Source organism: Lutjanus erythropterus, chromosome 4 (assembly GCF_056507025.1).
Source record: "Lutjanus erythropterus isolate fLutEry1 chromosome 4, fLutEry1.hap2, whole genome shotgun sequence".
In the NCBI taxonomy this organism is placed as follows: Eukaryota; Metazoa; Chordata; class Actinopteri; order Lutjaniformes; family Lutjanidae; genus Lutjanus; species Lutjanus erythropterus.
Window position 1 is genome coordinate 32,130,816 of NC_139320.1, and position 14,602 is coordinate 32,145,417.

The 14,602-nt window shown below is 38.0% G+C and overlaps 3 protein-coding genes across 3 annotated transcripts; 2 read left to right on the forward strand and 1 right to left on the reverse strand.

Moving 5' to 3' along the window:
- Positions 1–208: 208 nt before the first annotated feature.
- Positions 209–1,316, reverse strand: LOC146328620 (olfactory receptor 2F1-like). The gene has a single exon (XM_084716425.1). It carries the CDS (start codon positions 1,148–1,150, stop codon positions 209–211), a length of 942 nt encoding a protein of 313 aa, XP_084572551.1. The 5' UTR covers positions 1,151–1,316.
- Positions 1,317–4,853: 3,537 nt separating this feature from the next.
- On the forward strand, positions 4,854–5,810 carry LOC146328621 (olfactory receptor 6E1-like). Its single transcript, XM_084716426.1, has one exon. The coding sequence runs from the start codon at positions 4,878–4,880 to the stop codon at positions 5,808–5,810; it is 933 nt and encodes a 310-aa protein (XP_084572552.1). The 5' UTR covers positions 4,854–4,877.
- A 3,464-nt stretch (positions 5,811–9,274) lies between these two features.
- Positions 9,275–10,234, forward strand: LOC146328622 (olfactory receptor 11A1-like). Its single transcript, XM_084716427.1, has one exon. It carries the CDS (start codon positions 9,299–9,301, stop codon positions 10,232–10,234), a length of 936 nt encoding a protein of 311 aa, XP_084572553.1. The 5' UTR covers positions 9,275–9,298.
- The last annotated feature ends 4,368 nt before the right edge of the window (positions 10,235–14,602 follow it).

The following is a 14,602-nucleotide window of genomic DNA, read 5'->3' on the forward strand; positions in this document are numbered from 1 at the left end:
GAAAAACTCAGTTGTAAAATATAGAATGAAATGCAATGCATGAATTAACTGACTCAAATCAGTCTTTTCCCCATATTTTATTAAAAGATATATATTATTACACTTTGTTACATTATATAGTTACAGTTGACAACCGTACTGTCATTTAATACATTTATTTATTTTTTCAAAATGACCAAATCTGTCAGTTGACAGGAAACATTTGTAGTTACATTCTTCCCCCAAATAGCAGCTTTTTATATGCAATGCGTATTTTGGACATTTGTAGTCCGTACAGCAAAGGGTTGATAAGTGGCTGGCATGTAAGCCAGTATAATGACAAAAAAATCCGCAGCATATTTGGTAAACCATACACATTAAATCTGCTCTGTACAATTTCAAAGAAACACCCACAAGAAAAGTTGAGCAGGGAAGCGAGGTGAGGTGAACAGGTACTGACAGCTTTTTGTCTGGTCTGTTTGGAGCCAGAAAAACAAACTTTAAGAATCCTAATGTACGTGTAAATAATTAACATGATCAGACCAAAGATTACTGTAAACATGTGAACAAGGCCAAAGACATTATTGACGGTTGTGTCATAGCATGCCAGTTTGACAACATAATAGTTGTCACAGTACACTTTGTTAATAATGTTGCCACACAGCTGTAGAGGGGCATTTAAACAGTAAACTATGAAAATATTGATAAATAAAGGGTAGACCCATGTTAAAGCAGTGAGCATGGCAGTCTTATTAGATGTCATACGAGTGTTATATTGTAGTGGGTAACATATAGCAAGATATCTGTCATAAGACATGACTGCTAAGGTAGCAAATTCTATACCTCCATAAGAGTACAAACAGAAAATCTGCAGGAAGCAGAGAGAAGAAGAAACAGTGTGAATGTCAGAAAGAATCTGAACCAGGAGGAGTGGAAACAACCCTGTACTACCATACAGTTCATTTACAAACAGGCTGCACAAAAAAATGTACATAGGTTCATGTAAACTTCTGTTCAGACAGATAACTACAATGAGAAATAGATTGGCACAAACAATTGAAATATAAAAAATCAGAATAATCAGGAAATATAAGTATTTAAAAATCCCAGTGTCAAAGTAGGCAGCAAGTGTGAAATATGAAACCTGCGTCGTGTTTATCATGATCACCATCTTGGTTCTTAAAGCAATTAACACTGTTCAGGAGATGAACATATTGCAGTAGTTATGCAACATCTTCTCACGGCCTTGTGAAAGTTTAAATGCACGATGTACAACAGTCAGATTAATTTGAAAACAAATATCACAAGTACATCAAACTTACCATATCCTTATTTAAAGTCAGTATAATGCAGCCTGTAACAATGGATAAATCATAACTTTGTTTAATCTGCTGTTGTCACACTGTGACTCCCTCACAACTGAGCAGAGACACTGGCTGTGTTTCTTTTAACCCTTTCAAGTCAGGGGGACGCCCACAGCAAAAGGCTCATCTCATCATCAAATGACACACTGATGATCTATGCCACGTGTAAGCCTGGTTGGGATCATGCAGTCATATGGTGTGTGTGATCAGCCGACCAGGAGCTTGTCCACTGTCCACAATGTCTAAGACACTTGGGGATCACCATGCCCATTTCCCGGTCCACAGGCATTGTTACAGACCTCCAGGCAATTGAGGAGATATGTCACTCAGCATATCTCAACAACATCTGGAACTTTAGAGTTGGGCGATTAGATATGGCCCATCGGCCATGGGCTGAATCTAACGCTGGATGTTTTTTGTTTTTTTTGGCAGATTTGTCATTGTATTGTGCTAATGTAATGATCTGCAGAATGACAACGGCTGGTTAAGGGCTGTATTTATCTGTTTTGAAAAGGAGAATGGGTCAGAATATTTCATTTCATGACACTTGGTGAGTTTATTTTGTTTATTGGATGTAGTGAGCATACGCAGTATATATAAGATTGTGAGGAGGTGGGGGGGGGGGTGAAGATATCACCGATGGATGGGCTGACGATGGTCGGTTGGAAAATTTTAACATAGGGCTGGGCAGTATGACAAAATTTTCATATCACTTTTTTAAATCATATCGGTTTCACGGTATTTGATCATATATATATATATACTTTTTCATGAAACAGTGTTCTTATCTACATTTTCTTCTAATGAGAAAAGAAGGAAATGAAGGATGGAGTTGACTGGCTTTAAATAGCCAATTTTACTGTCATAAGGACAGTATGGGTTTTTTTTGTGTCCAGACACAGGTAAAAGCATGACCCCTTCAAAGTATGGTTGCCATCACATGGTGGGGACGACTGTACGATTAAACGTCCCCACACACGCTAGTCAGCCCCAGAAATACTAGTAGTTTAAAATTTTTAAAAATAAAATATTTTAAATATTTATCAATCTTTCATTCATGCACGATGCCAGTTATCTGTTGCCTCTAAGATTTTATGCAGCTGCACGCCACTAGTCGGGGCTGCAGTACTGTCAGACGGCAGCCCCTCTCGCCCAGCGCGTATGAACCGATCGCAGTGGCAACTCTGGATGTTTACATCAGCAAAGTCGGACAGATGAATGCAGACTGTGACAGAATAAGCTGATATATATTCACTCGACTGGAGAATCACTCCTACATTAAGCACAGACACAGACATAAACCTGCAAACGGAGCTGCTGGTGCTAATACTGCTAACGTTAGCCACACTGTGTGTCAGGCTGGCAGCTAACGTTAGCTCTGTGTCCTTTACCTGCAGACACTGTGACCCTCTTCGGTCTGAAAAGGTGAAGCGTTTAGTGAGTTGTTGTCATGTTTTGTACATTAATGAGGCTTGTATTGCACAGCGCAAAGTAGCGTGCATCTCAGCGGCATTTAAAGTATGATTTGGTGATTGTAGACTGTGACTAACAGCTTCAAATGGCTCTTAATACACACAGTGTTTTTTTCAAACAGTGTTTAACATTGTAGATTAATAAATTCTGCTAAATTTTAACGGCTTTATGAGTGTTTTCTTAGTGTTAGACTAGTCTAAATTAAATTTTGCATTTAATTGACAGGGAATTTAGTTGCCAGGAACATCCCTAGTACACACGCTCAAGCAAGCATGCCTGTGGTGTTGGTGTGTAGCAGTGAAATGGGTCCCCGCTGAAACACTTTCCCGCCGCACACGTTCCGGACGTTGTTTGGGCTATTCACTGGTATAGCGGTATATGAAAAATTCATATCATAACGAAAATAAAGACCGGTTTTTGCTGTATACCGCACAGGCCTATTTTAACACATTACCCAACTGTAATCAGGGCATCAGGGCAGATCTCATCTATCTCTTCTATCTTGCCACTTTAGACCTCTGGCCTTTGCCAGAGAGAAGGGTGAGTTTTCCACCAAGAGTTCATCATTCAAAGTCTTCCTCCACCATCCGACAGTGTTCTCAGCCAAAGTCAGCTGTTCTACCGTGAAATCAGTGTGGGATAGGTCCTGCTTCTTATCTTTTTGCTTTATTGGTTACCAAAACTGCTTCCCCAACACTTGTTGATGCTTCATATGATAGTTTGCCTGGGCTGACTAAGCTCAGAAGCCCTCACTGAGCCTGACGGCTTCCACCCCCGTTAGGGTCTACCAGTAGGTTCTCAGGTTACCAATTTGACAGGCACCAGTGGCTGTCCTCAGCTTGTAAAAATGTAGAGCGTAGATTGAAAAAAAATTCTGTTGTAAATGTATTCAGAGCAGTCCAAAACCTGAACTTTTTTCCTCACAGGTATGGTTACATATATGGTTACCTCATCATTTAAAAATTGTCTATGTTTATTATGAACATACAACATTGTAGGGAAGTACTGGATCCTTATGTCAAAAGCTTATAATGGTAAATAACCAAAGCCGATCCATATCCCAAAGTATTTTATTGAAATAAAGGTAGGGCATTGCTCAAAAAGGAACCTAATTTACCTACTACCCTTGATTTATCATTATTATTATTATTATTATTTTTTTTTTTTTGTAAATGATCATTTCAGTAATCTTTCAAGTTAAACTGTTTCTGTGTCATGGCTTGATGACACACTGGAGCCATACTTATCTAAACACTATAAACTATTAGCAGTTGGAGACCGATTGTTTTAAATAATCTGGTTTGCTTCGTTCACCTGCCACACATGAACCAACTCACGAATACGAGATGACGCATACACTTTCAGGTTGTTGTGTTATTACACACTTATGATAGACAGCGGACATCATTCCATCAATATTTCAGATGTTGAAACCTAATTTTACGTACTGGGCTTGATTTTTTTTTTCTTTAATCATTCAAATTAGGCAGGGTGAGTAATAATACATTCTTCTGTGTTGAATACATGTTTAAATGGAAATACTTATGTTACAAATCTATCAAATATAATATCCACATAAATGATTACAAAAATACCATAACTTTTTCATTGCATTTTCAATCACAGCTTTGCTGACATCAGTTAGATGAATGAGGTCAGACTGCTGCTGTGGGCGTCTCCTGACCTGAAGAAAAGGTTAAAAGAAACTGAAGCTGAGTTACAGCTCAGTCTGGAGGGATATAGTGTGATTCTAGCAAGTCAGTAGAAAAATGTTCCGATTCATACAATATAACAAACTGCTTTCAGCATTGTCTTATATTACTGTTAAATAGACTTTAAATTACTGTTAGAAATACTTGGACAATTTGTCTAAATTGTTTTCTTGATAATGAATTTCCTCACTGTGTGTGGGCTGCATATACGATTAGTGTGTTTAATATTATTAGCTGCACAGAATTCTCAACATGCGCAGAACTTATTGAGTTTTACTTAAACAAAATGTAACACTTGGAATTAGTTCATCCTATGAACAATGTTATGAGTGCTTTATGAAGCAAAAGGATGAGGATGACAAATTCTACGCAGGATTCGTATTTCGTGCTTGCTGCCTACTTTGACACTGGGCCTTTTAAATACTTATTTTTTATGATGGTCATGTCTTTATATATGTTAATTGTTTGTGCCAACCTTTTGCTCATTGTGGTTATCTGTCTGAACAGAAGCTTACATGAACCTATGTACATTTTTCTGTGCAGTCTGTTTGTAAATGAACTGTATGGTAGTACAGGGTTGTTTCCTTTCCTTCTGCTTCATATTCTCTCTGATAGTCACACTATTTCTGCACCCTTTTGTTTCCTGCAGAATACGGTTTTATTCTCTTATGGAGGTGTAGAATATTTAAACTTAGCCATCATGTCGTATGACAGATACCTTGCTATTTGTTGCCCTCTGCAGTATAACACCCGCATGACTTTTAACAAAATTACCATGCTTATTACGATAACATGGCTTTGCCCTGTACTACTGTGCATTGTGATGACATCCTTGAGTAACTCCTTACAGCTGTGTGGGAACATTATTGAGAAAGTTTACTGCGACAACTACTCCATTGTCAAACTTGCATGCTCTGACACCACGAGCAATAACATCTACGGACTATTTATCAGTGCAGTCTCCATCTTATGTCCTCTAATTCTAATTTTTTACACGTACATGAAGATTCTTAAGATTTGTTTTACTGGTTCTAAACAGACCAGACAAAAAGCTGTCAGTACCTGCACACCTCACCTTGCTTCCCTCTTAAACTTTTCTTTTGGGGCTTGCTTTGAAATATTACAGAGCAGGTTTAATATGAATAAGCTACCCACTATTTTAAGAATTGTTTTGTCATTATACTGGCTTACATGCCAGCCAGTTTTCAACCCTATACTGTATGGTCTAAATATGTCCAAAATCCGCATCATATGCAAAAGTCTTGTTTTTGCCGAAATGTAGGCTGCGTTTGTAATGGCCATCCAACAGATTTCAGTGTTTCCAAGACTTTGAAATTTGATTTGTTGTTGTTGCCTTAAGTATGACACTTGGAACTCAGCTCTGAAAAATTACTTTTCCATGAATTCACATTTTATTATCATACTGTGTTATGAAGTGTATTTCCACAAACATGTGACTGAAAGTAATAAAAATACACTAAATGTGTTTTTATTAAAAGATAAGCTGCAAATAAATCTTATTATATTACATTGCATTGATATTTGGTCAACCTGGATAACAATAGAAAACAGGAAAGAATATGTTTAATAAAGATAATATAATTTTCAATAGAATGTGTAAGGCCAGGTTATTAGAATATAAAGATTATAGACCTAAATATTTTTCTAGCAATCTCTGACAAACTCGAAAACATTGGGGTGACTAATAAGAAGAACAAATTATTGACTCAGAACATAAAAGTCCATGTGATAATCCTACATGTGTTTTGCAATAAAATGGCAATATTTTTAATGATATTATTTTTATTATTGCAAAAAATTATTGCAGAAAAGAAAGAGAAAAGATTTTCAACAGATCTCCTGGTCTGAGGAGTAAAAGCACGAGAGCACGAAATATAGCAGGACGTTTCCAAAGCAGCTTCATGTGTAAATAGTTTACATTAACACCTGCAAAAACCAATACAATAAATGAACCGCAAATGTCATGCAGATATGTAACTGCTTATATTTTAACCTGAAGCACCTCGAAATTGTGTTGTAATTTAGAATGAATTATTATCATCATCATCATTAATTGTACTGGCTGAGGAGCGGGGAGAGAGATGGTGCAGTCGAGAGGGGAGGCGAACTGATCCAGTCTAGCTGCAAAGCTTCCCGGTTCCGCTGGCCCACCAGAGCCAGGTGGAGGCACAGTTATGCGGCGGCCGTGCTCCTCCTTCTTCTCCTCTTCTACCTAATCCTCATCTCCTCCTCCATCCTCGCTCCTCTGTCCCACTGCGAAACAATCGGAGAGAGTTTCTGAAGTTTGAAGTGTGCAAAATTACGCATGGATATATCCAACCAGCTCTGATAGAAGCACACATAACTTTTTCTCTCCCGGTTGGGCCGGACTCATGCATTCAAATATATAGCGTCTTCTGTGTTATAGGTCATAATTGATTAATCCTTGTTTTTCTGGATCATAACAAACAGGCAGACACAAACACTACAGCTGCTCCACCTGTCATGCTGACTCTGATAAAGACAATCTGACAGCTGTGATCCCGGCCTGTGCGCACTTTGCAGGTCTGTTTTAGATTTATTAGGCTTTATAATTACCATTTTTTCCTCATTAGTGAGTCTGTCTTTAAAGACACATGCGCCCATGACTGTTTAACATTAATGAAATGTGCTCTGTTGTTGTGGAGACTCAGCCAAGCACGGGACACATGCGAATGCTTTTAACTTAAATATTTACACTTTATTGCTGATAGAAAACATGTTTAAATAACACTTAACTAATCCACACTCCCGTGTGAGGAAGAGAATGACCATAAATGAAGGTGTTTTGTGATTGTGAAGACACTGCTACTAGAATACTGTATTTTGCTCCTGGTTGGTGTACCTGCATGTGTCATCATACCTCTGTAGCTCATCCAGAATGCAGTAGCCTGGGTGGTCTTCAACCTATCCAAGTTCTCCCACACTACACCACTCCTCCACCCCCTGCAATGGGTACATGTGGCTGCTTGAATCTGATTTAAGACACAGGTACTTGCCTACTGTGCTGTGACTCACTCAGGACCATGCTAAAGCCAGGACATGGTTAAGCCATATACCCTGCCCATGCACTATGTTCTGCTATTGCAAGCGAAACTGTGAACTATAACGTGGATTCATGGTTGTCAGGGTCTGCCTAAGGGAAAGGCTTGGTAGGTCCATTTACTTGGCATCTGCTGGTATTCAGATAAACCCCAAAGTCACATGGAGCCCATTCATGTCTTTGCCTGAATATTGTATCTTGAACATCCCCTGAGCACATCTATGCATCCCTTTCTGCTCCTTCAACAAAGTGAAGGAGGAAAAGGGAAAGAGGTAGGCCCCTAATTCGTGATGGTCCATTCAGTGATGGCAGAGAGTGATGAAACTGACAGTGACACTGACAAAGTGACCCCCATGGCCTGGGTGATAAACTGGTATGGGGCGTTGATTGCTACTGTTCTTCCTCTGCTTTCTCTTCCTCCATTCATGTTTGACTCAGGGGGAGGCCTTCTTTCATTCATGTCAGAGCTCAGGATGTTAATTTCCCACTTGTCAGATGTGTCAAATTTGGCATGTGCCAGATCCTGCCCGTGGACTGACAAGACTAAAGCGTCCGAAAACTAGTTGCATCTTTTTAGGACACTGCATCACTCTCTTGATAGCAACATCTGGGATAAGAACAGACAGAGACCCTGAATCCACTTGTTTTTTTGAGACCTCTTCCAATACACAGTTTAGTCTGCAAGGTCCTCCCAAGAAGAATGGCTTGGACCTTAGCGTCCTTTACCCTGGCTTGTCCTTGGAGGACAAACCAGTCCTTGTCAGAGGTTCAGCCCCAAAAAGCCATGTATGCTGGGTTGAGACTTCTTTTAAGAGAAATACTCAAGGGCTTATCTAATTTACCTAATCAAGACTTTGTGGGTATTGTTTGATCAGGTTTGACTGACAGTTGTGCTAGCATAACCAAACAACCCAACTTTATTTTTGATTTAAATATTGCTCTATTTCTTTTTGGTACCTGGAAACATATGTTACAATTTTCCAACTGAGCTCCGCCAACTACGAACCAAGAAAACCAAAAGGCAAAATCAAAAATACAGTCTGTTCAATCTGTTATGTGAAATAGCCAGAACAACATTTTCAAACTTTGATGCTCACGAGTGGTGCTCATCACTCATAGCATGAAACAAATTGAGAAAATACGTTTTCTTGGCTTGTTATGTTAATCATTTATCTGTAAAGAAAAAGGGAACCATTTCACTTTTCTTTGTTTGCTTTTAATGAGCTCTCTTTTCACTTTGTTGAAAACAAAAGCTTGCTCTTTTTTCGGGCATCAATTAAAAAAAAAAAAAAAAAGTAACAACCAGTAGGTTCTTTGATAATGAAGTCAGACTGCTGCTGTGGGCGTCCCAGTACTTGTTAAAAGAAGTAGAGGCAGTGTTTCAGTTCAGTTAGGAGGGACTCAGTCTGACTGAAGCAGATGAATGTTAGAAATAATACTATGTCTTTCCTGAGTATTATACAGTACAATTGGGGAAAGGTAAAAAAAATTTTTTATGTCTCAAGTTCTTTTCTTTATAACGAATTTCTCTCATGTTTGTTGACTGGATACTGTGTGAGTTTAATGCTTTAGTTCCACATCAGCCTAAGAAAGCAAAGCTTTAAAGGTTGTAACTATACTTTAGAAAATCTAAAACAACCAAAACAAGGTAGTAAAGAGTTATAATTATTTTATGAGCCAGGAGGATCATGGTAAACGTTACACAAGATTCATATTTCATACTAAGTGCCTACTTTGACACTGGGGTTTTAAAATATTTATATTTTATCATCATTATGTTGTTATATATTTTAATTATTTGTACCAATGTTTTGCTCATTGTGGTTATCTGTTTGAACAGAAGCTTACATGAACCTATGTACATTTTTCTGTGCAGCCTGTGTTTAAATGAACTGTATGGTAGTACAGGGTTGTTTCCACTTCTTTTGGTTCAGATTCTCTCTGACATTCATACTGTTTCTGCTCCATTTTGTTTCCTGCAGATTTACTGTGTGTATTCTTATGTGTGTGTAGAATTTTTAAACTTAGCTGTCATGTCTTATGACAGATATCTTGCTATATGTTATCCTCTACAATATAACACACGAATGACAACTAAAAGGGTTGCCATGCTTTTTGCTGTAACATGGTTATACCCTTTTTTAACAGTTGTTGTTGTGATATCATTAAGTGCTCCTTTACAGCTGTGTGGGAACATCATTAACAAAGTGTACTGTGGAAACTACTCTGTGGTTAAACTGGCATGCTCTGACACCAGGCTACATAACATATATGGACTCTTTTGCACTGTTTTCTCAATCATCATTCCTGTCATTTTAATCATTTACACGTACATAAAGATTCTTAAGGTATGTTTTTCTGGTTCCAAACAGACCAGACAAAAAGCTGTCAGCACCTGCACACCTCACCTTGCCTCTCTGATTAACTTTTGTTTTGGTTCTTGTTTTCAAATATTACAGAGCAGATTTTTTTCAAGTAGTGTACCCAATATGTTGGATATTTTATTATCATTGTATTTTCTAACATGCCAGCCTCTTTTTACACCATTACTATATGGGCTGAAAATGTCCAAAATCCGCAAAATATGTAAACGTGTCTTGTGTCTGTTGTGTGGTGAAATGTAGGTCATCCAACAGATTAATTCAGTTCAGTTTTACATACATGAAAAAGCAATGAATAAATGCCTCCCTTGATTCACCAGTGCCAACATTAATGTCTGTTTAATGCATGTGTGTAAAGGAAGGAAATTAAACATGCAAGTTTTACAAGATAGTTTGTGGTTGGCTTTGCTCTCGAAAACAAATTATGCACAAATGCATCTTTGCCTTTTTGACCCATGATCAATTATTTCCTCTTTCCATTCAGTCAAGAATAGATTTTGCAAGCGGACAAAAAGATTCCACCCATAAATGTAACATGTACATTGTGTTTATTTCTAAACTAGGTTACTTCTTCAGTTTTGGTGAGGATGGATGAACATGAGCAGCTACAGATGGAGACAATCGGACCGGCACCCCATGTCTTCAAAGTTTTAAAATGTGATGCATCAAGTATTGTTTTATCATTGAATCATATCCCTCTGAATCCGAATCGAATCATGAGGTACCAAGAGATTCCCACCCCTAATATAAATACAGCCATTTACCAATTTTTTACCATTTATGTTTGATGCAAGGGGTTAATGTGGGTCCAACGGTACATGCCCACAGTGTGGGTTCTGATTGATAGTTCAGCATCTGATTTATCCTGTTTATATGACCACCACAATGCGCGACAGGTGTGTAATTAAGATACAAAAAAGGGCACTGTAGATGGTGATGCTGGTGACCATGATGGTGTGTGGGTAAAATGTGAGCCCTAGAAAAGAATAACTTCATGCCAGTTTACTTGCTGCTTTGATAAAATACATTTAAGTGAGCATAATTATTGCTATTAATCAAAATGTGCATTCATGCATAACAAAAGAAGGTAAAGCTGGAGCATTAATAAACTTACAACAAACATAAAACATTATATTAGGTCAAACAATTTCACCATATTTGACATGAAAGTAATCCAAAAATAATGAAAACGGAAGTTAAACCACTTTAACTTTGAGATACATGATGGATTAGGTTACTGATTACATTTTTTAAAGGTAGTTAGTATCTGAATACATGTTTAAAGTAACCTTTATGTGTGAAAAGATTGTCTTGCACTTCAATTATATTACCCACTGTATTATTCGCTGTGACACAGAGTGAGGTTGGTGTGAGGGTTTGCCTTTTTTATGAAGCTTTTCTACTTTACTGGACAGATTCTTTCACAATTTTATAAATTTCCCTAAAAAATGTTAAACAATTTGCTCATATCATCATCATTGAGGGGTATCCAGTTATTTTATATTATTATTCAGGCATTACACTTTCAAATAGAGCAGACTTTACATTTTATACAGGTTAGACATTGTCATTCCATACATCACTGAGTTGAGGAGTGGTAGGAAAGTGAGAAAGTAAAATGATTAAGAAGCTTGCATTAAATTGGCTCTGTAATATTTGAAAGCAAAAATTTAAAGTTTAAAAAGATTAAAATTAAAGGGCTCAAACACTGAGAGAAAAGTGTCACTAATTTGATAAATGTCACTCAGTATCTGTTAGTCCTGAGGAGTGATGTCACACAGTGTTCTAAAGGGAGTTCATTATTGCCCTCAGCCCACTGTGGACCAGTGAAACCAGTGCTAAGGTCTGCTCAGGCTGATTGGTCTCACTGCTCTGACTGTAATTTGCTTCAGAGGGAATTAATGGAAACTGTAGCTAATGTGAAGATGCCTCAGGGGCAAACGCGTTGACTGGATGAAATGACCTTTGGCCTAAAGGGACTTGGTACGGTGATCTAACTTTTCAATAGCAGCAGCCTCTCCAGTGCTGTTACATGAACTGTGAATACTCAGTTTGGCAAAAGGTTTCATTTTTTGGTAACACTTAGGTGTTTAATTAGAAGTTTGAGAACTTGACTGTAAGACAAGTGTGTGTTGTAACAAAGTAAGAAAATAGGCCAGTGTGGTCTGGACTTAAAGCCACAACACCTTATTAAACTTGCTGGGAAAATCAATCATCAAAAATATTTCCAAACCAGTCCAAACCAACACCTAATAAAGTATCACTGGAGGAGAAACAAGTTCTGCCATACAAAGTTTACTGATCTCTGATGCAACAAAAATAAACAAGCTTGAGTCAATCCTGGGATTAGACTTAAGAATAGAGACTCATGCACCTTGTTTTATATAATTTGGAGACTCTAAAGAGTCTTCTGCTCTCTTTTAAAACATTTTAAATCATACTTGAGAGAGAACGCAGGAGGTGTCAGAAAAGTTACCACAGGGATAACTGGCTTGTGGCGGCCAAGCGTTGCTGAAAGGAGTACATCATGGGCCGATAAAGAACCTCTTCTTATTATCATGATCCCTGGATCCTCCTCACCACATCACTATGGTGAGGTGGTGGAATTAATAAGATTTTATTGATACCAGTGCCATTATCAATTCTGCTTTTCAGTCCAATTTTTTTTTTATATTTATTTTATTTTTTCCAAATCTTCATCAGTTCCCTTTTTTAATTCCTGGATAACTTCAGTTGAACTGACTGTAGCCTGAGAGGTAGTTGTAGCAACACTCTGTCATCTAAAATTGATGAAATCACAAAAAAAATTGTGGAGCATTCTTTTCATTTAGGTCTTCCTAGTTAAAGAAAAAATCTTCCAAGCTTGGCTGCATGACACTAATGTTATATTTTAACAGAATATTTACTCTCTGAAATGGACGTGCTGCTTGGTGGGGAAGCAGTGGCATTGGTGTGTAGAGTCTCCAATACATGGCATTCCAGGGGTTAAAGCCCATGTTGTGTAAAAAGATGTTTCAGCATATTGATGGTGTTTGTGCACTTCAAATTTTCAGATAACAGACAACAAGCACTGTCATCATCTTTTTCAAGAAATATAGCAGTGGTTTGGACTGTTTCTTCCTCTTTGCCAGCAGCATAAATGCAGGATTTATTGTGTTATTGTTTTGCAGGAAAACATGCTGGCATCAGGAACGGGAAGCATTTGTGTTAAATGGATCAGACAATTTGGAACCAGTTCTGGTTCTTCATTCTCATCCCTGATTGCACCACTAAGATGATGCAGTGTTTGAAACTGTAGCTTCACTTAAAAAGGTGGTGCATTTTAATGTGGGTTTATTCCAGGTTGCAGTTCTCCAGTTTCCACCAAGAGTCCAAAACACACAGGTTAAGTGAAAATGGTGGTATTTTCCTTATTGTCAACAAACAAACCAGGGTCTAAAGTCAAACCAGGAAAGTTCAGAGTCAAGTCCCAAGTCAAGACTGTCAAGTCCCAAGTTGAAAGATCATAATATGAATCATAATACACTCTTCATCAATTGTAATGAGCCTCTGTCTGTAATTTTCAACCCGAAAGTTTTGCAAACTGCAGTTTGTTTTTTGTTGACCACCTAATAATTTTTAAATGTGAAGGAGGAGCTGCACACATGTTTTTCTTTGCATATTGCACTAATGTACAAGCATCACACTCCTATTTACTGATGTCTTTCCTGTAATATTAAATGCAGATGTCACTTTAGTCGCTGTTCCTATTGACACACTAGCCAGTTTAGCAGTCTTTGTAACTGTTGCTACGGCCATTCTTACCCCAACAATGAACCCTCTTTCAAGGTCACTTAGATATTTTCCTTTTGTCATCTTAAAATCTCAAAATCAGAATCAACTAGCCCTGCTTAGCATTTTATGAATTCCACAGAGCATGATTACACGTTAACTGTTTAATAATACCGTGCAGTGGACCTGTGTGGAAGCATCTCCACTCACTTTTTGAGGGAATCAAACAGACAATCTGCAGTCCTGACATTAAAGCACAATTATGGTAAGACCTATCTGACAAAAATATTTTCAAGTGAATACATCCAGGATGCTTTGTCAAACATGGACACAGTACAGTCCTCACAGCTGGTCAGGATAAAGTCCATTCAATGCCAGTTACCAGCTCATTATGGTGAATGTCACTGGCCTCTCACATTTTGACATTCCCAGGCTTCTTAAGTCCCATTCTCTACCTGTCCACCAGATACCTTGCTGATTAGACTGCACCGCGTAGTAATATAAATAAAGTTTATTTGTATTGAAGATATAATGCTCAAATGTGCTTTACCGGCCAGCAACATCAGTTCCCAATTTAGCCCAGGCTCTCCAAAAAGGGGAGGAAAACATGAACAATACAACCATAGACAAGCCAGTGCCATTCTATTAATTTAACAAGAAACTGGACTGAAACTGTTGAGTTAGATGAGACAAAGTTCAGTGAATCAGTGGAAGCAGACTTTGGTAGCAATGCTGTTGAAGACACTGAACCCCAAATTGCTTCTAAGATGGCAGTTTGCTTGTCACCTGCAATACACTGTCACAGTGAAATATACAATGGCACAGTTGACAGTAGTAAAG

Excerpts from the sequence above, each read along its gene's own strand:
- LOC146328620 (XM_084716425.1), bottom strand. The coding sequence starts at position 1,150 with ATGGTGATCATGATAAACACGACGCAGGTTTCATATTTCACACTTGCT.
- LOC146328621 (XM_084716426.1), top strand. The coding sequence starts at position 4,878 with ATGAGGATGACAAATTCTACGCAGGATTCGTATTTCGTGCTTGCTGCC.
- LOC146328622 (XM_084716427.1), top strand. The coding sequence starts at position 9,299 with ATGGTAAACGTTACACAAGATTCATATTTCATACTAAGTGCCTACTTT.